This window comes from Sapajus apella, unplaced genomic scaffold, assembly GCF_009761245.1.
Source record: "Sapajus apella isolate SASKATOON/1434 unplaced genomic scaffold, GSC_monkey_1.0 scaffold30, whole genome shotgun sequence".
NCBI classification, from domain to species: Eukaryota; Metazoa; Chordata; class Mammalia; order Primates; family Cebidae; genus Sapajus; species Sapajus apella.
Window position 1 is genome coordinate 19,919,501 of NW_022436970.1, and position 24,019 is coordinate 19,943,519.

The 24,019-nt window shown below is 35.3% G+C and overlaps 1 protein-coding gene across 6 annotated transcripts in view; it reads left to right on the forward strand.

Annotated features, from left to right (window-relative positions):
- Positions 1-24,019, forward strand: part of ZNF407 (zinc finger protein 407) — a 469,977-nt gene that overhangs the window by 166,820 nt on the left and 279,138 nt on the right. For all 6 annotated transcript variants that reach the window (XR_004273633.1, XM_032293888.1, XM_032293890.1 and 3 more), the window contains exon 4: positions 19,323-19,397. Coding sequence is in view for 5 of the 6 variants with exons in the window: in XM_032293888.1 (XP_032149779.1) it covers positions 19,323-19,397 (75 nt within the window). In the remaining variant the exon portion in view is untranslated. The remainder of the gene's footprint in view (positions 1-19,322; positions 19,398-24,019) is intronic.

The following is a 24,019-nucleotide window of genomic DNA, read 5'->3' on the forward strand; positions in this document are numbered from 1 at the left end:
CCTTTACTTGTAAGATATTTACTATTTATCCGTTCATAGTACCATAGATATCTCGCATATAATTGATGAAACAATGTCTAGCCTATAAATGCCAAGTCTCAGGTATTGACTTCTTGGTTACTCTGGAACTCTATCTTAAAATTTAATAAAGCAAAAAGGTAAAGAAGAGCAAGAAATAAATATATGTCTTGTATATGAGTATATAATTCCTGAAACATGAATATTTTCTAATTAAAATTATTATGGACTTCCTGTTGTAAATGCCATTTTTAACTTAAGAAAACTTTTATTGAAGTTTTGCATACATAAATCTGTAAATATTTGAAATGTACAATTTGATGTTTTAATACGTATTTAGACGTATGTATATGTATTTTCCATGAAACCTTTACCTCAAACAAGATTGTGATCATATCCATTACTGCCCCAAATTTCCATTTTTTTCCTTTGTAATCCATCCTTCCTGCTACTCTCTGCCATCTCATGCAACTGCTGATGTGCTTTCTGCCGTTAGTGGCCTGCATTTTACAGAGTTCTTTGTGAATGGAATGATACAGTTTGGAATTTTTCTTTTCAGTCGTTTTCTTTTCTTTTCTTTTTTTTTTTTTTAATCATCATAGCTGTTTTTAGATTTTAGATTTCTTCTCTTGTTTTTGTTGTGTATTGATAGTTAATTCCTAATTATTACTGAGCAAAATTACATTGTTTCTTTATCCCTTTGTTTACCCATTCCCTTTTCCATAGATGTCTGAATTATTTCTCTTTTTTGGATATTTGAAATTATACTGTTATGATGAATATTGGTAAACAAATTTTGTATGGCCATAGCTTTTGATTTCTCTTGGGTAAATACCTAAATGTAAAGTGATTGAATTTTAGGATAGGTGTATGTTTAAGGTTTTACCAGAGAATAGTACCAGTTTACATATACGCCAGAAGAGTTTTAACTGTCCTCTTTCTCTACGTAAACTTCCATTGCTTGCATTTGTCAGTCTTTCAGAGTTTAGCCGTTTCTATTAGATATATAGAGGAATCTCTAGTGGTGTAATTTCCATGTCCCTAATTATGTTGAGTGTCTTCATAGGACTTTTTTTTTTTTTTTTCTTTTTTGCAATGTGTATTTCTTCTTTGGTGAAGGGTCTCTGAAAAATCTTGTGTCCATTTAAAAAATTGTGTTAGCCGGGTGCGGTGGCTCAAGCCTGTAATCCCAGCACTTTGGGAGGCCGAGGGGGGTGGATCACGAGGTCAAGAGATCGAGACCATCCTGGTCAACATGGTGAAACCCCGTCTCTACTAAAATTACAAAAATTAGCTGGGCATGGTGGCGTGTGCCTGTAATCCCAGCTGCTCAGGAGGCTGAGGCAGGAGAATTGCCTGAACCCAGGAGGCGGAGGTTGCAGTGAGCCGAGATCGCGCCATTGCACTCCAGCCTGGGTAACAAGAGCGAAACTCCGTCTCCAAAAAAAAAAAAAAAAAAAAAATTGTGTTATTTGTTTTTTTCTTATTAAGCATGAGATTTATTTTTGTATGCTAGATATAAGCCTTTTATTAAACACATGACTTGAAAGTACTTTCTCCTAGTCTGTGGTGTAATTCTCTTTTTTTATTTTTTTTTAATTTTTTATTGCATTTTAGGTTTTGGGGTACATGTGAAGAACATGCAAGATTGTTGCATAGGTACACACATGGCAGTGTGATTTGCTGCCTTCCTCCCCATCACCTATATCTGGCATTTCTCCCCATGCTATCTCTCCCCAACTCCCCACCCCCCGGTGTCCCTCCCCTATTCCCCCCCAACAGACCCCAGTGTGTGATACTCCCCTCCCTGTGTCCATGTGTTCTCATTGTTCAACAACCGCCTATGAGTGAGAACATGCAGTGTTTGATTTTCTGTTCTTACGTCAGTTTGCTGAAAGTGATGGTTTCCAGGTTCATCCATGTCCCTACAAAGGACACAAACTCATCATTTTTGTTGGCTGCATAGTATTCCATTGTGTATATGTGCCACATTTTCCCTGTCCAGTCTATCATTGATGGGCATTTGGGTTGGTTCCAGGTCTTTGCTTTTGTAAACATTGCTGCAGTGAACATTCGTGTGCATGTGTCCTTATAGTACAATTGATTTATAATCCTTTGGATATATACCCAGTAATGGGATTGCTGGGTCAAATGGAATTTCTATTTCTAGGTCCTTGAGGAATCGCCACACTGTCTTCCACAGTGGTTGAACTAATTTACACTCCCACCAACAGTGTAAAAGTGTCCCTATTTCTCCACATCCTGTCCAGCATCTGTTGTCTCCCAATTTTTTAATGGCCAGCATTCTAACTGGCGTGAGTTGGTATCTCAATGTAGTTTTGATTTACATTTCTCTAATGACCAGTGATGGTGAGCATTTTCTCATATGTTTGTTGGCCTCATGTATGTCTTCTTTTGTAAAGTGTCTGTTCATATCCTTTGCCCACTTTTGAATGGGCTTATTTGTTTTTTTTATTGTAAATCTGTTTTAGTTCTTTGTAGATTCTGGATATCAGCCCTTTGTCAGATGGGTAGACTGCAAAAATTTTTTCCCATTCTGTTGGTTGCTGAGTCACTCTAATGACTGTTTGTTTTGCTGTGCAGAAGCTGTGGAGTTTAATTAGGTCCCATTTGTCTATTTGGGCTTTTGTTGCCAATGCTTTTGGTGTTTTGCTCATGAAGTCCTTGCCTACGCCTATGTCCTGAATGGTTTTGCCTAGGTTTTCTTCTAGGGTTTTTATAGTGTTAGGCCTTATGTTTAAGTCTTTACTCCATCTGGAGTTAATTTTAGTGTAAGGTGTCAGGAAGGGATCCAGTTTCTGCTTTCTGCACATGGCTAGCCAGTTTTCCCAATGCCATTTATTAAACAGGGACTCCTTTTCCCATTGCTTGTTTTTGTCAGGTTTGTCAAAGATCAGATGGTTTCAGATGTATGGTGTTGCCTCCGAGGCCTCTGTTCTGTTCCATTGGTCTATATCTCTGCTTTGGTATCAGTACCATGCTGTTTTGATTACTGTAGCCTTGTAGTATAGTTTGAAGTCTGGTAGTGTGATACCTCCAGCTTTGTTCTTTTTGCTTAGAATTGACTTGGCTATATGGGCTCTCTTTTGGTTGTAATTCTCTTTAGAAGGGAAGAATTTAAACATTTCTGTATAGTCAAATTTTTAAATTTTTTCTTTAATGAGTTTTACTTTTTGTGTAATATCCCAGAAATCTTTACGTAGCTGAAGGTCACAACTTTTTTTCTTATATTTTCTTTTAGAGTTTTAATGGTTTTAGGTATTATATTTAAGGTGTGTGTTCATACTGACTCAGTTCCTACTACAGGTGTGGAATGTATTAAATGAAGGTAGTTAACATTTTTTTCTGGTCTTCATTTATTCCTTGTTGTGTGTCTGTAAATCTGTTGTCATTCTTATCTTTGGTCTTTTGTATATAGCATGTCTTTTTTGTCTGGTTTCTTTTAAGATTTTTTTCTTTATCATGGGTTTTCTTCACATTTGCTTTGTTTACAATTTGTTGAACTTTTTTTATCTGTGGGTTTATAGATTTCATGACGCTTGGAAATTTTTTGCTCATTGTTTCTTTAATTACTCCCCTGTTCCACCTTGTATCTTTGGAATTTCCAATGATATCATTTGAAATTGGCCAACAATTAATATTGTTTTCATTTAAAAAAATCTGCTTTCTGTTTGTGTTTTTATTTCTTGTGTTTTCTATTCCTGTTTATTCAAAGTGACTATGCTTCTGGATGTCTAATATTCTATTAAGCTCATTTAATGAATTTTTTTATCTCATGTTTTTTATTTCTAGACATTTGGTTTGGATTTTTTAAATGTCTTCTATCTCTCTATAGCCGATTCTCAGCATCCTTGGGTTCTGCCTTTATGGGTTCCACCAACTGCTGGTCAGAAATACTTGAAAAGTAAAAAAAAAAATACAACCCTAGAAGTTAAAAAGCAATGTATTATAACAACTATTTATGTGGTTTTTACATTGTATTAAGTATTATAAGTAATCTAGAGATGATCTAAAGTATGTGGGAGGATGCGCATAGGTGATGTGCAAATGCAATTGGCCCTTGAACAATACAGAAGTCAAGGGATCCAACTTCCTGGGCAGGTGAAAATCTGTGTATAACTTTGACTCCCCCATAACTCAACTACTAATAGCCTGCTGTTGACTAGAAGCCTTACTGATAACATAAACAACCAGTTAATAAATATTGTATATGTTATGTATATTATATACTATATTCTTTAAGCTTGATAAAAGGAATTGTCATTAACAAAATCATAAACAGATGTATTATTCATTAGGTGGAAGTGAATCCTTATAAAAGTCTTCATTCTCATTATCTTCATATTAAGTAGGCTGAGGAGAAGGAAGAGCAGGAGTGTTTGGTCTTGTGGTCTCAGGGGTGGCAGAAGTGGGAGAAAATCATGGTAAAAGTGGACCCACACAGTTCCAATTGTTGTTGTTCAAGGGTCATCTGCAATGCATTGTTTTTATATAAGAGACGTGAGCATCCATGGAGTTTGCTATCTGCAGAGGGTTCCTAAAACCAATCCCCAGGAATACCAAGGGACAGTTGTACTTATCTTTTTGATTATGTTGTGTGTATTTATAGTAATTGTTTTTTCATTTCCTAATTTTAACATCTTTGTTCATTCTGGTTTGGTTTTAGTTGATTGATTTTTCACCTTATTATTGTCATATTTTTATATTTCTTTGCATGCCTGGTAATTTTTTCATTGAATTCTAGACATTGTTACTTTTACTCTGTTGTTTCTGTTTATTTTGTAGTTCACTAAATATTCTTGACCCTTATTCTGAGACTGCAGTTAATTTACATGAGAAAGAATTTTTTGCTTTGCTTTTAAGCAGGATCAGAACAGTGTTCAGTCTAGGATTACTTATCTCTGCCTCCGAGACAGAACTTGTTATATGCCCCTGTAGCCCTCAGGTCTCTCAGGTCTGGCTGATGGGAGCCTGTGTGCCCCCAAGCACTATTGTTTTCTAATCTTTTTTTTTTTTTTTTTTTGTCCTGCTCTCATGTAGCTTCTTCATACATGTGACTTGATCAATAATCACTGAATCCTCCATGCGCTTTTCCCATGATCTTTAGAGTTCTGTCTCTACTGGGGTCTCTCCTCTCTGCCCTGTGCATTCCAGCTGCCTGGCCTCCCAGTATTCTCCCACCTCAGGAGTCTGTTCATCTACAGCTGTGTTTCTCAGCTTGTTCCACTGTCTGACAGCTGGCTCTTTGAGATCATTGTCTTTCTTTACCTGTTGTGCTGTTTCTTAAAAGTTTTATTTCATACAGTTTTTGATTTTTGTTTGTTTTTATTTCAATGGAAAGGAGAAAATGGGTGCTTATGACTCCATCTTCTAAACCCCGAATCAGTCATGATTCACTCAGGCATTTGGAGCCACTGGGATATATGCATATTACTCTGTGTGTGTGTGTGTGTGTGTGTGTGTGTGTGTGTGTGTGTGTGTGTATGATTTTATTTGTGTGTGTGGCTGTGTTGATAAAGTTAAGATACTTGTTACAGAAATTTGGTCTTATGCAACATCAGGAGCTTTTTAACCAATCTCTGTAAGGCGTTGTCATCACGTCTGATGTTGAACCTTGAAAGCCACAGGACAGGCAGTTGAGAAGTGAGGAGGGATGTGACATGAGGGAGAACGAGAACTGGGGGGACCCGCAGGCATGAATAGGAGCCCATGGCCTTGGACGACGTGGTATGGGATTCCACAGCAGCTGGATCCCATTCTGTGCTTCTTAAACTTACCCATGAGGTTCAGGAGTCAGAGAAGCTGATGTGGAACCTTTCCCGGGATTGTGGAAGACTGGCTGAAGGTTTGGTTGTTGCCTTATAATGATGAGACGACCTATGTGGCAATGCCTGTGAACTGTGGCTTCACATCTGCCCTGCTATTTCATACTGGTATTTCTCTGCTGGCTTTCCTTAACCAGATACATCTAGGGAAGCGAATTCTAGGAAATGGAATTTGGCTAAGTCAAGTTGTCATGTCACTGAGCCCCATCTTCGTAAGGCATATTTAACCTCTAACTAGAGAAAAAACAGATATACTTCTGCCCAACATGATGTACATTGTTCAATAAACAATTAACAACATGCTAACCTGTTATCAAAAGGGAATACACTAGCCATGTTTTGTTTTTACGGATAATTGTTCTTCAATTTGCAGTTTTTCTTTGCTACCTATAACTTTTGAAATGAGTTCCAAAGGTAACATCATTAACACATTATTTTAGATGATAAGGGGACTAGAAATGGGAAATAAATTAATCCTGACTTTGTTATTTTTTTTTTTTCAATTTCTTTTCTTCTTCTTTTTTTTTTTTTTTTGTTTGTTTTTTTGAGACACAGTGTCACTCTGTCACCCAGGCTGGAGTGCAGTGGCACAAGCTCGGCTTACCGCAACCTCCGCCTCCCAGCTTCAAGCGATTCTCCAGTCTCAGCCTTCCGAGTAGCTGGGACCACAGGTGCACATCATTACACCTGGCTAATTTTTGTATTTTTAGTAGAGACAGAGTTTCGCCATGTTGATCAGGCTGGTCTCCATCTCCTGACCTTAGGTGATCCAACTGCCTTGGCCTCCAAAGTTCTGGGATTACAGGCGTGAACCACTGCGCCTTGCCCTGACTTTGTTATTATTAAAAAGATTCCTGAGTCTTTCTTATCTTAATAGATTCACTTAGTTTATCATAAATTGTTATAGGAAAGTAATTCAACTATAATTCTTCTTAACTGATAACTTCTGCATCTCTCCAACGTAGCAGTAATTGATGATGATCTTCCTGAAACACTGCATGTTTTTCATATACCTGCTGAATATTACAGATTATATTCTTTTCTATAAACAGATTATATTCTGTTTTATAAACTTTTATTATTAAATGTATTCTATTATGTTTTTTTATAATTGTATTTTATGGTAGATATTTATCCTAACTCTAATATATGTAAACCTCAATACAAGCTACAGAGGACCTCTGTATCTGCACATATCTCATAATATTATTTTCCTGCTAAATATGTTCAAAATTATGGATTGCATAATTCTGAATGCTCATGTTTTGTTTAAAATGAATGTATTTTGTTTGCATATATATATATATTGAATGTGTACAATGTGTATCTTCAGTTCATTTTCACATAAATTACAATTTGAATATACCTATTTACCAAATAGTATTTTTAAAGTCCTAAACGAAGAAGTCTTATTTTTTTAAAATGTAAATGTGGAGATCCCTTTTTTGGCTTTTTTGGTGGATTTATTGATTTGTGTTTTATTCCTTGGCAGGAACACCCTCATGTGTTTTAGCTCCTGCACATTTAATCAATAAGGACAATACCAGAATTATATGCTTGGATAGGAAAACTCTTAATTTATTAATAGCAATAATTTTTTGAGACTTACTGAATTTCTTGAAATACCTAAGAATTTTACTCTAGACTTCTTTATATTGTATATATAGAAATCTAGAGCTATATTTTTCTTATACTGTTGCTATATTCCAGTAGGCCTCAATTTTCTCATTTATGAATTGAAGTTAATAATATAGTAATGTGTATCTACTGCAGAATTACAGTTGTAATTTCATCTCCAGTAATCCACATTAAACTTGGTAATAACCCTCTTTGGCCATAGTGTTCTCTCACTAATATGCTAAGTTTTGCCACTGTTTACTTTTAATCTTTGTATGACCTTCTTTTATCCTGGAAGGATGAAAATGATATTTATAGAGCCCTGTTAGTCAATGCAGTGCTACAGTGTGTGTTCTGTGTGCTATCCTTCCTCTTGTCCCTGGGGTTCTCTTCCTAGTCATGGCCATTGTTATCATCATCATCATCATCATCGCTGTGAAGTTGGCTAACATTCCAGAGGGCTTACTGTGCTAGGCACTACAGTAAGACCTTGCCTTAATTCATCTCATTTAATCTTCATAGCAACCCTAGGGAAGAGAGATAATGTCTTTATCCAGTCATGGGTAAGGCCCAGATTCAGCCCAAGTTTCGTTGACATCAGGCTTTGCCCTGACCCTCAGTGATATTCTTTTTTTTTTGAGACGGAGTTTCGCTCTTGTTACCCAGGCTGGAGTGCTATGGCACGATCTCGGCTCACCGCAACCTCCGCCTCCTGGGTTCAGGCAATTCTCCTGCCTCAGCCTCCTGAGTAGCTGGGATTACAGGCACGCGCCGCCATGCCCAGCTAATTTTTTGTATTTTTAGTAGAGACGGGGTTTCACTGTGTTGACCAGGATGGTCTCGATCTCTTGACCTCGTGATCCACCCGCCTCAGCCTCCCAAAGTCCTGGGATTACAGGTGTGAGTCACCACGCCCTGCCCCAGTGATATTCTTTTATAGCCTACCATCAAATGATTTTATATATAAAACACATCTGGATATGTATTTTAATTCCCGTTGCCTGTGTTTGCACTTTGCATTCTCAGGTTAATATCTTACATTAACAGAAGGCCCCACATTGTTTTACCTCTTTCAGAAGAGTTGAGGTAGCCCTAGGCAAAGGATTCTTTACAGAGCTCTTTCGGAAAGTGTTCAGTGAGTATCTCTTATAATAAGTGCCTCTTTGGCTCATACTCTCTTTGCATACTATAACTATTCATAAACATGTCTCATAATAGAGTTTGTTTTTGATTCCACTTCTGGAGATTTCAATTGGTTATGGCAATTTCCATTTTGTAGTTTATCACTAATACAGTTGTTTACTAAATTCATTGTATTTTTTAAAACAATTCAGACATTAATGTTTTCATTTTGTCTCACATGACATGTATTAACTGAGGCCAAGGACAAGTAGAGTCATCCAGGAAAGTAATAATTATAAAGAATTTTCAGATATTTTAAATTTTGGAATGTTGATAGTTTGTGTTTAAGGCAAGTTGCTTTATATAAAATTACAAAGGTACATTTCACATGTGAAAATGATGGGTTCTCCGTGGTAATTATAACCAAAAGGGCTATAACATTCAAAGGAATTGTGTCTGAATATACTTGAGAAACAAAGACGATTATTTTGGCCTCATAATGATTTGGTAAGAGTTTGAGAAATTTAATTATTAAATGTTCTTTAACACCTGTTACCTTCCGAGTTTTGGAGTAAACAAATCTTATATAATCATAGTTTTCCCCCTTAATAAAGGGTAAATGCAAGGTAAATTTCTGACAGATTTGAATACCTTTGACCTCCAGGTTTTTCTGCGTTGTTTATTTAACATGCTCATTAATAGGTAAGAGAAGTAGGTGGGAAAAATTCTTTCTCGAAGTCGTGATTAAACAATATAACATGGTTTACAAATATATTTGGGAAGTTAGGTAATGTATTTCATATTAGTTATAAAAATGAAGTCTTTAATAATTCATTTTGGCTTTATATTATCTAACATATTTTACATGTTAACAACAAGTTATACTATGCCTCAGATTTCTGACATTTTAAAGGTAAAAAATATTTTATTTTGTTATAATAAAACCAATGCAATCTATCTCAATGGCTGTTCTTTTAGAAATGATCATCATCTTTATTTTTAAGCATAATTGTTCTATGATTGATAACTGATCGTGTGGTATTTATTTTTGTCTAATTCCCATGTTAGAGTGAACTTTTAGGTTGCTCTCACTTTTCAGTTGTTTTATAGGTCATTAATTATTAGTTTTTCCCTTCATCATATGATAAATATTAAAAAAAAATTGTGTGTACTTAATTCCAGCAAATCTTAAAAAAAATACTGTATGTCATATCAATGACTAGATTTGTCATTCATTAGCTTGGATAATTCATATTCATTTAGGAAGGTTTTTAATATGATGGTTTTATTTTTGAACAGTTTTATTTCAGTAGTATTTTCATTTTTCTTATGTTCTATGAGGCTGTAATCTTTCATTAGGCAGGAAGTGTGGAATGGTGGAGAGACTTCTGTATAAAGGTCACCAGGCATGAATTCCATTTTTGCATTTTCAGCTTCTTTGCCCCATTTTCTTGAAAAAGTCAAACTCACTTATCTTCTCTGAGCCCCAGTTTTCTCCTCTCTCAGGGTGATCTGATTATGCCCAAACCACATACTCATACACTCTTGGGTAGCCACTGAGTAAACATATAAAACTGTTGTATAAACTATACATCTGTAACTGTAAGCAACATGTTATTTTTTGCTTTTTTAAATTACAAATTTTACTTATTTTAGAAGAACAATCCTGTAAATCATCTAAATCCCACGTCAGAGTGAATTTGGTTGATATTTGCTTCTTTCATATATATGTTTGTAAATGTATATGTCTGAATGCAAGAATAAACATACATCTATATTGGATTCGTTGTATGTAGTACTTTTGTCTTTTTAAATCTAAACTATCGTAACCAGCTTTCTGTATTTTCAATTGATGTGTAATATTCTACCATGATTGTGCCACTGCTCTTGAACTTTTACGTTGCTCTCACTTTTTAGTTGGATTATAGCTTTTTATCCTTTATTTAATATTCTTTTTAGAGTGCATATTTCAGCAATTAGAATACCTGATTCTGAATGACTGTTGAAGACTGTTATTTTTTTGCTTAGGATTTGGTGCTTATCCAGTTCAGAAGGGAATTATGAAAGGTATGAGCTGAGGCATGACATGAACATATTTATGGGAAGGTCATGTCATGGTAGTATATGGAGTGAATTGCATGGGAGAGTAACTTGAACCTGTGGCACTCAGACATAATGGTTTGAACTGGTTTATTTAAAATAGAAAAAGAAAAGTCTTGGTAGCAAAAAATTATGAAGAAACAATGATGTATGAAGAAACAATTGATGATGTGTGCAAATGAGTATAAAGATTACTAATTCGGGAAGGTGGTACAATTGATAGAATTCAGAAATTCTTCAGGAGATCATGAGTGATGAGGAGTCATGACTGAGGGTTGGACATGCTTTACAGTATTGTCAATTTAGACAAGAAAAAATGTCCTGGAAAGGCCATGGGGGGAAATATATATTTTAGTGTCACTTACAAGGAGGTTATGCTTGAAGCCCAGGAAATGAATTATACCTTTGAAATATGAATGTATATGAACAAAAATATCACGCTTAGAGGGTAAAATGAGGAACAAGAATTGACAGTAGTAATTAAAGAGAAAGTGATCAGAAGTGGTTTGGAACTATCATTAGAAGCCAAGTTATTAGAGAGCTTAAAGAAGAAGTAGTAAGTGATGCCTTTACATTAAAGTTTTTTGAGAACAGTTGTTTGAATAGAATGCTGTTCTGCAAAAGCTAAAATGTGATTCATTTACAGTAATGTATTTCGTGCCACCTGAACATTTATTATAATGTATTTTAGAATAATGAAAAGATATACTGATTGTTGCAGTTAGCATTCATTTGCCAAACGTGTCCATTACAGTTGAAATCCTCTGTATATATCTCCTTCCATGTCCACCATGTGTGTGTTTGTGTGTTCCTTTATCCTAGCTTTGTGCATTGAAAGGGCTTAGACTCCATGATACTTCAGTAGCAGTGATCAGAGTTAGCACCCAGCTCTTGCTTTGTAAACATCACTACCTACTGTAAGAAACCAGGACTGATTGCAGGTCTGGAGCATGGACAGTGATTGTTGGGCCTGGAAAGGCTGGTTGTACTAGAATATAAGAAGAACCCAACAGTAAGAGAAGTGATGTCAAAAAAAACAGAGTAGCCACCTTTAAAGAGTTTCCACTGGCCAATTTTGGAAAAACTTGAGAATTACAAGACATAATTATGGTAATTGATTATAAAATATAGTATAAAATCCAAGAGTCCAGATAAAGTGATTTTGAAAGAACGTGAGGGTGAGAGAGTATGTCATGGAAAGATGGGGGAAAATGGTTAAGTCCCTCTAGCAAAGAATGCCATAAAATAGAAGGAATGATAGAACATTGCTATTTTGTACCCTTCATAATAATCCAGTTAGGCAAGATTCATTAATGGGCACCTATGCCGTTGGAAGAAACTTGTTAGGGAACAGGATACTCACACAATATCAAAATATCACCTGCAGATTACTTAATTACAAAGGGCAAGTAATTTATATTGAAGAATTTCGAGATCACTACCTTAAACATATAGTCAAGTTTAGCATGACTAATGGGACATGAAACTGATGTTACTCTTATCCTGGTACAATGTAATTGGAAGTATCCAACATACATAAGTGATATTCTTGCCGAAAATACTTAAACTGAATCAAATGATGAGGAAACAATCAGACATACCATATGTGGGACATTATTATAAGTTAGGTTGCTAAGAATTTTTGTTATTATACAAATAAGGAAAAAAAAAGAGGGTAGTTGTAGATTAAAAGAGACGAAGGAGACATAGTGAAACACAGTGAGTGTGTCTTATAGACAATGTAGTAGATATTACTGAGTCAGTATTCATTTTCTTGAATGTGATCTTCATTCACAGTGGGTAGAAAAATGTCTTTCTTTGGAGTTGTGTGCTGACATCTTAGGGGAAAAGTATCATCTCAGTAGCTTACTTTAATATGACTTAAAGAAAAAGTACATATTAATACATTCCTAGTGTGAGAGAGCAAGTAAGCAGGTGTCCCAAAACGTTAAGGATGAATCCATTTGGAAAGGGTACAAGTATTTCACGTACTGTCTTTCAAATTTTTCCATCTTAATTGTTTTCAAGTAAGAAGCTAAGAAAAAGAACAGTTCACAATTAATAAATAAATGTGATAGATAAAAGGATAAACCTTAAACATATAATTAGATATGAAGTTGTTTTAAAGTTTATTTGGCTTTTGATTGTTTATTGAAACTTCATAAAATAGTTATCCTTTCTGCCTGCTGGGATTGCTGCTAGAAGTTTTCTACTTAGGTTATTATTATTTTTTCACCTATTTTGTCCCACGCCAGTATTATCTATTCTACTCTACCCATCACATCCATCTTTTGCTGCGCAGATCAGAACAGTATTTGTGAGAGTATCATGACACAACTGTAAGTCAGCTACAATGTTTAGGTCATAGTTTAACTGTGTTATATATTTAGCCATAAAATGTTCAATCAAATTATTCATGACTGTTTCTTGGACTGAATTAATGCTTTGTAACAAAATATCTGATTATGTCAACTGCAAGTACAGTATATAGTAATCTAAATAGACATCATCACATAGCTTCTTACATATTTGTCAGTTCCCACAAATATAGTTTATTATAGTTGTGTGAATCAGAAGTTTGACACCAGTCTTACCAAGCAGAGCGGAAGATGTCAGCCGGCCTGAACTCCTTTCTGGAGATTTTTTGTGAAGAGTCTCTCCCTTCCTTGTTATTTCTAGCCTCTCGAGAACACCCACATTCCTTGGCTCATGGCCCCATTTCCATCTTCTCGTATGCACAAAGCCTCTTACTCATCCTGATTTCATTGTCCTGTCTCTGACTTGTTCCCTCTTCTCCCTCTCCACTTCCACTTTCAGGAGGATTTTTATGATCACATTGTGTCCAACCAGAGAACCCAGCACACACCTTTCCACATTACAGCCCACTGATTAACAACCTTTATTTAATCTGCAACCATTATTCCCCTCTGCCATTTTACCAGGAATAATTCACTGTTTTCTTAGATTAGGATGTAGATATCTTTTAGGGGACATTGTTAGTGTGATGTGGAGTCTCTTGGAGAAGTGTGCACTGATAGCAATATGAAAATCTATAATTTATCTTCCTTTTATGAGAATACGGTTAAAATGGAATTTAATATGTAAAACTATGATATAAAAATATTCTACTAATTTAAATTTATTTCAGAATGGTAATAATGATAATACTTTATTAATCATAGATATATTAAGGAAAATAACAAAACATTTCTGTGTATTTTTAATGATAAGTGACATCTGTTCCAAAAGTCAAATCCCATTATTTATAATAAATCTTTGTATATTTTGAACTTACTTGAGGAAATGGGTTATGATCATTCTTTGGAGAATCATTATTTAGTGTTCTGTCCGTATTTTCTTTTTCAAATATGTAGGCCTTATTTTATAAATAGATTGTGTTGCTTGTGAATATATATAATGATGAAAATGGTTTAATTTGCACTGATTTTGTACTCAAAGAGAATTAGATGTCTTTGATTGATTAGTACTGTTGATGTTAAAGCAGGGGTAACCTTTCAAATTCCTAATTGTAGGTATGAGAATTTTTAGCGTATCATCAGTCTGCTTTTTAAACATATGTCTTATTTCTTACTGCTGACATTATCTTTTTAGATATCTGTTTTCATGACCTGTATTTTAAACCCTTTGAATATAGAGACTACATTTTGTTCATCTTTGTACCTTCATATCCTGTTCATTACTCTTCCAGCATATCTCTTTGAATCCAGAACCTTCATCTTCTAGTGTTTTCCCATTTCTCCTATAACGATTACTCTTGTAATAGTTATCGTTGGCTGGGCGCAGTGGCTCACACCTGTAATCGTAGCACTTTGGAAGTCCAAGGTGGGCAAATCACCTGACGTCCAGAGTTTGAGACCAGCCTGGCAAACGTGGTGAAACCCTGTCTCTACTAAAATACACAAATTAGGTGGATGTGGTGCTGGGCGCTTGTAATCCCAGCTACTCGGAAGGCTGAGGTGGAAGAATCACTTGAACCTGGGAGGCACGTGACTAAGAAGTCTATACAATTTTACTTTTTTAACCGAATGTTATCCAAACTTATTTGAAAATTCCTCCTACCTCTACTTTTTGATAACATTTCTATTGTCATCCTGAAGAACAGTCATCCATAGGAACCTGTTTGGCACAAGAGAAACACAGCCAAACCCCCACGCAGTAAAATATCCAAGTTTAAGTTTTGACTCCTCAAAAACGTATCTAATAGCCTACTGTCGATCAGAAGCCTTACCAATAATATGAGTTGTAGATTAACACATTCTATATATGTATTATATACTATATTCTTAGAATAAAATAAGTTAGAGACAATCTTAAGATAATCTTAAGTATGCATATTTAGAAAATATGTATATTTAGTATTCATTAAGTGGCAGTGGCTCATCATAAAGGACTTCATCCTCTTTATCATCACATTAAGTAGGCTGAGGAGTAGAAGGAAGAGGAGAGCTTGACCTTGCTGCGTCAAGGGTGGCAGAGGTGGAAGAAAATCGTGCACAAGTGGACTCGTGCAGCTCAGACTCATGCTGTTCAAGGGCCAACTGTATGTACTTTAATAGATCAGTTAGATCCTCTCCCATGACTCGCAAATTGAAATAATTTTCATAGTGCTAAAACCTAAAGGACTGAAGAAATAAGCCTTTGTTATATAGTATCTAGTGTACAAGAATTTATTTTGAAATAATGTTAAAATGAGAATTATGTTTTTCAGCTGGAATGTAACTAGGGTGCAGGCATTACTGCTGCATTGCTCTTTTTACACCAAAACAAATTTTAAGTTGAACTGTATCAGGCATTTGCAGATACTTGCAAGTCAATCAGTATTTTTAAAACATTATTTTTTTTATTTAAAGGTGTTTCTTCACGTGATTAGATGCTTGCAAATGGATGACTTGAGCAAGAGTAGTTGTAGCGTGGGTCTTGGCCTTGAGCAGGAGAGCTGGCCTCCTGTTCCACAGGCGTCTTGGATGTTTAGGAGGCTTCCTCCTGAGCATGTCCCAGACAAAGCACCTTCTAAACCGCTCAATTTCTCCCAAGCCAAAAATTGATCCTTTCTTTGATTCCTCTTTCAGACTCCATATCCAATCAATATAGAAATTTGGTTAGCTCTAATTACAAATATATATTCCAATTCTGACCACTTTTTTACTGCTAGCCTTTGTCCAGGTCACTGTCATCTTTGACTGGATTATTCCAAGAGACAGTTGATCTCTCTCTCTCTCTCTCTATCCCTCTCTCTCAAAAGCAGACAGGAGTGCTATTGAAATGGAAATTGAGGCTGAGTGTGGAAATCCCAGGACTTTGGGGCTTCCAGGCAGGAGGATTCCTTGAGCCCAGGAGTTTGAAACCAATTTGGGCAACATAGTGAGACCCCTGTCTCTACAATTTTTTTTTTTTTTTTTTTTTGATTAACCAGGCCTGGTGGTGCTCAGCTTTAGTCCCAACTACTGTGAAAGCTAAGCTGTGAGGATCATTTGAACCCAGGAGTTTGAGATTACAGTGAGCTTTTTTTTTTTTTTTTAAAGCAAAAGTAAGTTGGACAAGTTACTCCTCTGTTTAGATGCCTGAGATGGCCTTTCTTCTCACTCAGAATAAAAGCTGAGGCTGCTGTGGCCTTCAGTGTCCCTATTATCACCTGCCCTCTTTTTTCTAATCTCTTGGGATGAGACTGTCCTCCTCCTCACTTACCAGCCCCCAGCTTTATGCTCCACATCACTGCTGTGAGAATGAATTGAGATTCTGCCTTCAGCTGTCTGATTGTGCTCTCCTGCTGGGGTTGCTGGCCTTATTCCTTTTCAGGCCACATGCCTTCATCTTCTTCACTCAGTCTCATTCCTGAGCCACCCAAATGTAGAATTTCAACCCCTTGCTGACGTTTTAAGATCCTTGTTCTCTACTTAAACTTATTCTCCTACAATTTGACGCTGTTTAATATGATACATATTTTACGTTTTGTTTCCTTGTTGTCTGTGTCTCTCACTGGGTTGTACATTTTTTGAGGGCAGGGACTTTTTTTGTTTTGGTCACCTGTGTATCACAGCTGCCTAGAACTATTCCTTGCTTAATGTAGATCATTAATAAATACGTAAATTAAATGCACGCATGAATGAATAGCACTGTCCACAAAGGAGGACTGGCTCAAGCTTAGTGTCACTGTATCCTGTTGAAGAGCAACAGGTTGTAGAGAATGCTCCAGGAAGGCTTGACCTGAACCGTTGGTTTTCTCATCATAGGCGCAGGACCCCTCACAGCTAGCATGTAGTAAGTGATCAGTAAACGTGATGAGACAGGGAATCAGGCATGAAAGAATGAGGATTTATTGGGAGCAAGGCATGTCGGATGTCAGTTGGCTAGCTTTCAGATTTGTGATCATTTTAGTTTTATTTCTGGTGATAGTGGTATCTAGATTATGTGTGTGTGTGTGTATATATATATATATATATATATATATTTTTTTTTTTAAAGTTATGTTAAAACAATAATGTTACAGTGTAAGTGTAGAGTAGCCTGCATTCAGTAATTACATATGGCTGTCAATCTTATGTCTGTATTGGTCAGTAATTTAATGCTAGTCATGCTCAGCTTATATATATTTTTTAACTGAGTGTGATTTTGAGGCTTTTAAATCATTTGTACCTCAAGCCAAATTTAAAGAATTAGTACTTATTTTAAGTCCAGTGTTGGTAGAGTAAATATTTCGCATTTGAACATAATTGAGGTGTGTTACAGTATTAAAACTTTTTCCTTTTCTCTCCATGATAATGAACATTATTATTTCACTAAACATTCAGCACTAGCAGCATCCAGCACGTTAGGACGTTATTAGGCGAAAGCCTTTCTCCCTATTTACTTTCATTTGTCCCACTGTGCCATGTAATATTTTTGCTTCATTCTCAAATCCTAAACATTTTAATTAATAATTCTGTTTTCTATTAAAAACTGCACTGTGGTTTTTAAGTTCAGATCTCTTAAATTATACTTGGTCATGTAAATAAGCTGTGCTTTGCAGCTTTGGGTTTTTAACCTTTGCTCTTTGCTATTAGCTTTATGTTTTTTTAATTATAGGAAAATGGAGGACAGTAGGGAAGTTATGACTTAAATGAACTTGTTATTACTATATTCTTTTTTAAGGAAATGAAAAATGTTATTTTGTCAAAATCAAGGAGTAACAAATATAGAATTTCTTGTATTTTTTTTTAGGCTCGGCATTTAATATTATCACAGTTGTTTTACATGTGATGATTTCATTTTAGTGATTGATGTTTGTACCAGTTATTTATAGTTGTAAAGCGTGTATTGTCCATAGTTGTTATTACCTAATATATAAAATAGATGATTGTTATTTTCAGTGTATATATGTTGCATTATTTGAATAAAGAAGTCATGGTCATTTGGCCTTAAACCTGAGATCCTCTAATATTATATTAAATTAAGCAAAATAAATTTGACATGAAAATTAGAAAAGAAGCATTTTTTAAAAAATATCGTTTTGCTTTTGGCTTTTGTCACAAGTCTTTTCTGCAAGGATACCGTACTTTACAGTCTTGTGTTGCTCATTTGTGCAAACATGTCCAGATGAATTCAGTGTTTAATGTTGAGAATCTTATAACATGCCAATTTGATTTGTAGCCCTTCATATCATAGAATGCTAATTAAAATCATATTTTTGCATATGTCATGTCTTTCATGTACATATGCAAATAGATTCTGTTGCCTTTCAGCTATTAGTAATTAACTTTATGAAGGACAGCTGTAATACATAATTAACAAAAATGTTTGCAAGCCCTTTTACACTGAAAGTTACAACAGTAAATTTTTTTTCTGCTTATCAGAGAGCCATTTTAGTTTTGATGCTTCTGAATGTTTCTGATCTAAATTGTTTTAAATAATCGCATGACGTAATTAAATTGATACTGCACTGTGTTCAAGGGGAGAATGGCATTCATGTACTGCTGATTCCTGTCCATTTCATATGTATGTCAACAAAATTGTATTAAGTAAGCTGATTTGTGTATAAGATAGTATTTCAGGTAATGCATTTGTTTGTTTTAGTTATTTATATCTGGGCACTTCAATGCAATTTTTTTGTGCTATAGATACAGTAAACATTTGCATCATTTAAAAAACCTCTCTCCAAGTTGTTACCATGTTTTTAGAGGAAGCTCCATGAAAACTATTCATTTTCTGTTTTACGGTCCTCTAAATGTTTAATAAAATGACATTTTCTTAAACTCATTTCATGATTAAAGTGTGCGATGACCTTGGGACAGTGCATGTTATAGTGAGGTATTGCTTCATCTTTTGTACCAACTGGAGTGAAGACAGTGACTGGAGAACTACAATTCTTGTTGTGCTCTTTTGTTCACTGTTAGTGTATCCAAGTCAAAAAGTGAACCGTCCGTTGACATGCAGTTGTTTCTTCTGTTTAAGCCCTACGGTATATTTAACCTGTGTGGAAGCTTTGATGTGGCAAGACTGCCACTGTAATATTCTTTTTATGCTGAGTTTGCAAATACTTGTTATTCTTAAGTAGTTTTTGTACAGATTTCTAGCGGAGAGTCAAGTTTTAGTTTTATAATTACTTTTATTTATTTTTTTTAGGGTTGCTTTTGTAATGAAGAAGCACTTAAATACTCATCTACTAGGCAAGCATGGAGTTGGCACCCCAAAAGAAAGGTAATTTTTATCCATTTTTTTCATTTAAAAACACAATTTGAATTTCATTTTAGCTTTATTTAATGACATGACTTCTAGAATTTTTATCACATCAGTTCATCATGTTCTACTTGTGGTACGCTCTTGTCGAATATCATATTTTATGCTATTGTTGCACAAAAATTTAACATCATATATTAATTAAAACTTGAATCTAGAAGTAGTTGAAAGCATTTGGAGGACTTTGAATTTGTGAAATAACCTTGAAATAGTAGAAGAATTAAATTGGAGGGAATTGCCTTCTGTAAATGCATTCGAGTGTGCTAAAACAAGTACGTAAAACTCAACTGTTTTATTATGATGTATTATTTTGAGGTTTTAAAATAACATTTTTTGAATTCTTACTGTAGACTAAAGATTACTGATATAAAAAAGAAATACATCTTGTGTCATACCCCAAATAATACTACAGTTGCCATGTCATGAAAAATAACACTACAATTACTGTGTCATCAACTGCCAGGTTTTCTTTTTTCTTGCTTCTGTATCATAATTAGCTTCATCACATAGACTTAATTATATTAGGTGAACTGAAATATAGCAGTGTCAGCTACCAGGTGAGCATGGCTACTTCTGATATTTTAAATCTTTAAAATGTGCAGCTCACTCACACTGGTGTGAGCACTGTCACTTTCCTTAAAGACAGGATGGATTTCAGCTTCCCTCAGATTCTCCAAGGTAGGATCCAAAATTCTACAGATACTCTCAGAAACTTTAGTTTTTTGTTACTGTTTTCAAAAGTCGATAATGATGCATTTTGTTCTGTTACTCTGAAGCCTGAGGTCTTCAGTCATATTTGTAAATGTTTAATAGTCTTTTTAAAAAATATAAAATGTTCTTAGCAGTGTTTTCTCTGTTTATGGGAATTTAACTTGACTTTTCTACTGTAGGCATATTGTTTTCTTTAGCAGTGTAGTGTGGGCAGAGACTGCTACTGAGTCCAAATTTTGGGATCTTGGGATGCTTCCTTTGCACCCATATGTTTAGTTTCCCGTATCTTTCTTTGTAACATTATATTCAATAATTGCAGCCAGAATATATGCATTGAATGTGTTAGGGATGCATTATTCTTGAAATTTAAAAGCATACTATATTTTTTAAAGAATAATTTGGGACATGTCAAAATTATATTTCCTAAGTGTTAAGTATGTAGAAACAACATGTTTGAAATTGTTGTGTTTCCATTGCTTTCACATGCATTACCTCAAGTAATTCTTCTCTGACCATGTTAGCACTACATTATAATTCCAGTTTTATGGATCTAAGGGCTGAGAGGGCCTAGAAAATACAATAGTAATTTATTCAATATCTCATAAATAATAAACGATGGAACCGTTATTTTTCTGACTCTTTTTTTGACCCAGAGTTTTGCTCTTGTTGCCCAGGCTAGAGTGCAATGGCACGATATGGCGTGATCTCAGCTCACCGCCATCTCTGCCTTTTGGGTTCAAGCAATTCTCCTGCCTCAGCCTCCTGAGTAGCTGGGATTACAGGCATGCACCACCACACCTGGCTAATTTTTTTTTGTATTTTTAGTAGAGATGAGGTTTCTCCATGTTGGTCAGGCTTGTCTTGAACACCCAACGTCAGGTGATCCACCCACCTTGGCCTCCTGAAATGCTGGGATTACAGGTGTGAGCCACTGTGTCTGGCCCACTCTTACTACAAAATAAATTTGAATGAAAATGATTGAGATTTTATAAGTAGTAAAAAGGAAACATGTACTTTTAAATAGTAAACATTTTTTAATTTAACTATATCATTTTGCTTCTTAGAAATTTTGTTAAATTGAAGAATTGTTCATATTGTTTCATAGTGAAAAATCAATCTCCCCACATATTTGTGTGTATGTATATGTATTCATGTATTACACATCTTAAAATACTAGACATACTCTATGTATTAGGAGTTTGAGAATCAAAGATTTACTGTGTGTCTTTTTTTTATTTACCTTTTCTTTACATTCCAGGATACTTATTCTTTTCTTTTATTTAATAGTTATTTCAGTCCTGAATACATAAAGGGAGATTAAAACTGAGGCAGGAGAAAGATTGAATTTCTTGCCTCTGATACATGGTTAGCTCTTCTCAGATATTGACACAGTTTTTGTCCTAATATCAAGAAATGAATCTCAAATGAGAAAGCACACCCACCTCCAGATGGGTACCTTTTAAGTACTCCAAGCTGCAAAATTCTTCTAAACCAAACACCTTTGAGTGAATTGGTTTTTTCTTTAAAAAATTTTTATTTCAGAGGACTTCTTGTTTTTGATGTCTACTTATATGGCAGACTCTGTCCTATTACAGAAAAATACTACACGGGAACGCCAGGACTCCAGCAACAGTATAATTTTCCATTAGACATCTGTAGCTAGAGCAAACCAAGATTTAAGTGATGTAATGTAGAACCAGAAATGCCAAAGTCTCCTTGTTTCCATTTCACCTTCCTGCCTTTCTCTAGTGGGTTTAGGCAGCAAAGAAACCCTTTATCAGCATGCTGAACCGTCAGTCTGGGCATAACTGTTCTCTAAATTAAGTTAAACATTTTTCTTACCTATTTAAAACATTAAGCCTTGGTTATACTTTTGCAAGCTTGCTATATTTTAATTTCTCCAGGACAGTATAATCAGTTTTTAAAAATGTTTCGAATTTGATTCTCCACTCTAATGCATTGCATATTATAGCAAATAGTAATAGAAGTTAGCTAAATAGGCTATGACAATTAAATTAATAATGCATTTTGTTTGCAAGTATTTAGACCTTGTGCTTTGACTGATATATGCAAAATTATAATTTATTACAAAGAAATCCATATACTTGTACTATAAAGTTTGATGATCCAATAAATTTTGTCAGCATGACTATCATTAGAAACAGAAAGCTGAATTATTTGAAATATTTTCTTTGAAACTCCATGAACACCTGAGTTGATGGCTTATGTAAGATCATACTTGTTTATTCCTACATCTGCATTAAATTATTTTAATGTAGTATCCTACAGTATTTCTCAAATCTTACCCACTTAAATTCATACAGTTACATATAACCACATTCAATTCACATTCTAAAATAATGAAGTCCAGTTAAGCTCATTCGAAAATATTCCCTATTTTAAATGAGTAATTCTCTTTGTAGTACAAGTAAGCCAAAGCGTCTTTATGACTCTTTGAATTCACTAATAGTAATCTAGAAAACAAGCTTATCTACAATTATCACAATTGGAACAGCCATACTAAGTGTATCTTCTGTGAAAGCCAGGTGCAATTACAATGGAAGTGGCTGGTATTTGGAGTTCAGTGCTGGAAATCAGCTGGGCTTTGAATGACCGTGTGAATAGGAGGACAGGGAAATGATTCCTGTAGAGTTTTGCATCCAATCCATTGCTTTTGTGGTGTCAGGGATGCCGTCAGGAGATGTCTGCACTGGCAGGATCTCAAGAAGGCTGATACACTCAGAAGACTACCAAAGAAGAATTTTAAATTAGATGAGTGTATCATAAAGTATAAGCATTAAGTAATTTCATGACCCAGGAAAAGTACTTGTGTTTTTACTAGTGAATACTCAGATCAAAACCTTAGTATTTCTTCCAGTGCAGCCGTTTTTGTCGGAGTCTGGGAAGTTTCTTATCCTCAGTGCATTGTTGTCAGCATAGCTGTTACGTGTGTTCAGGCCTCTGCGTTCCACTCAAGACTTGTTAGTATTTTTGCTCAGGCTAAGATTGCCTCCTGGGTCCTGCCGGATTACTGAGCCCTGAAATTTGTGCTGGCCTCTCCCCTTTTATGAGACATTTGGGATTTGGGGTTAGCTGTCTTTCTTTTAGCAGCACCATTGATTTTATTGATGAGTCAAATATTTACCTCACCTAATCTGATTGTGGGGAGAAGTCCGGGAGCCCTAATGCTTGTCCTAATTTATTGTAAGCCACTATTACAGGACAAAGCATTGTGTGGGTCTGTTGGAGATGTTCTTGCCTCCTTTTTCTCAAAAACTTGAATATCTATAAATTGAAATACTATAAAGGCATCATTGCCTTCTATTTTTCAAGTTTAGATGTGAGCGTCACCTGTTTTCATGAATCATGAAAATATGAAACAGCAGGACCTGTGGAAATGCACGTGCACCTGGCATGTACAGGTCACACGCATGTCATGCACATGTCACTCACATGATATACACATGGCACATACATGTCACATGGCACTCATGGCACACGACATGCACATGGCACATGGCATGCACATGACATGCACATGGTATGTGCAGTTGTGACTGATTCTGCACCAAGGATGCTCTGGGTTCTTTAGAAGCTTAGGGGCCATTACATGAGAAAAACGGTGTGTTTACAGAAACCCTGAAGAGCTTATTGGGGAAGAGACTAAATTTTTTTCTTATTAGAAGATATTCTATTCATCATATATGATTTACCTCCTGAGTCACAGTTGTCACGGTTTTCCACTTTAAAGAAACAACTTCTAAGTTGTTCTTGTTGCATGTATTTTATTAAAGGAAAAACAGTTTTCCTCTATTTACTCCATGGTGAATTTCTATAAGGTCAATACTGTTTTCCCTTTTATCATTGAAGTG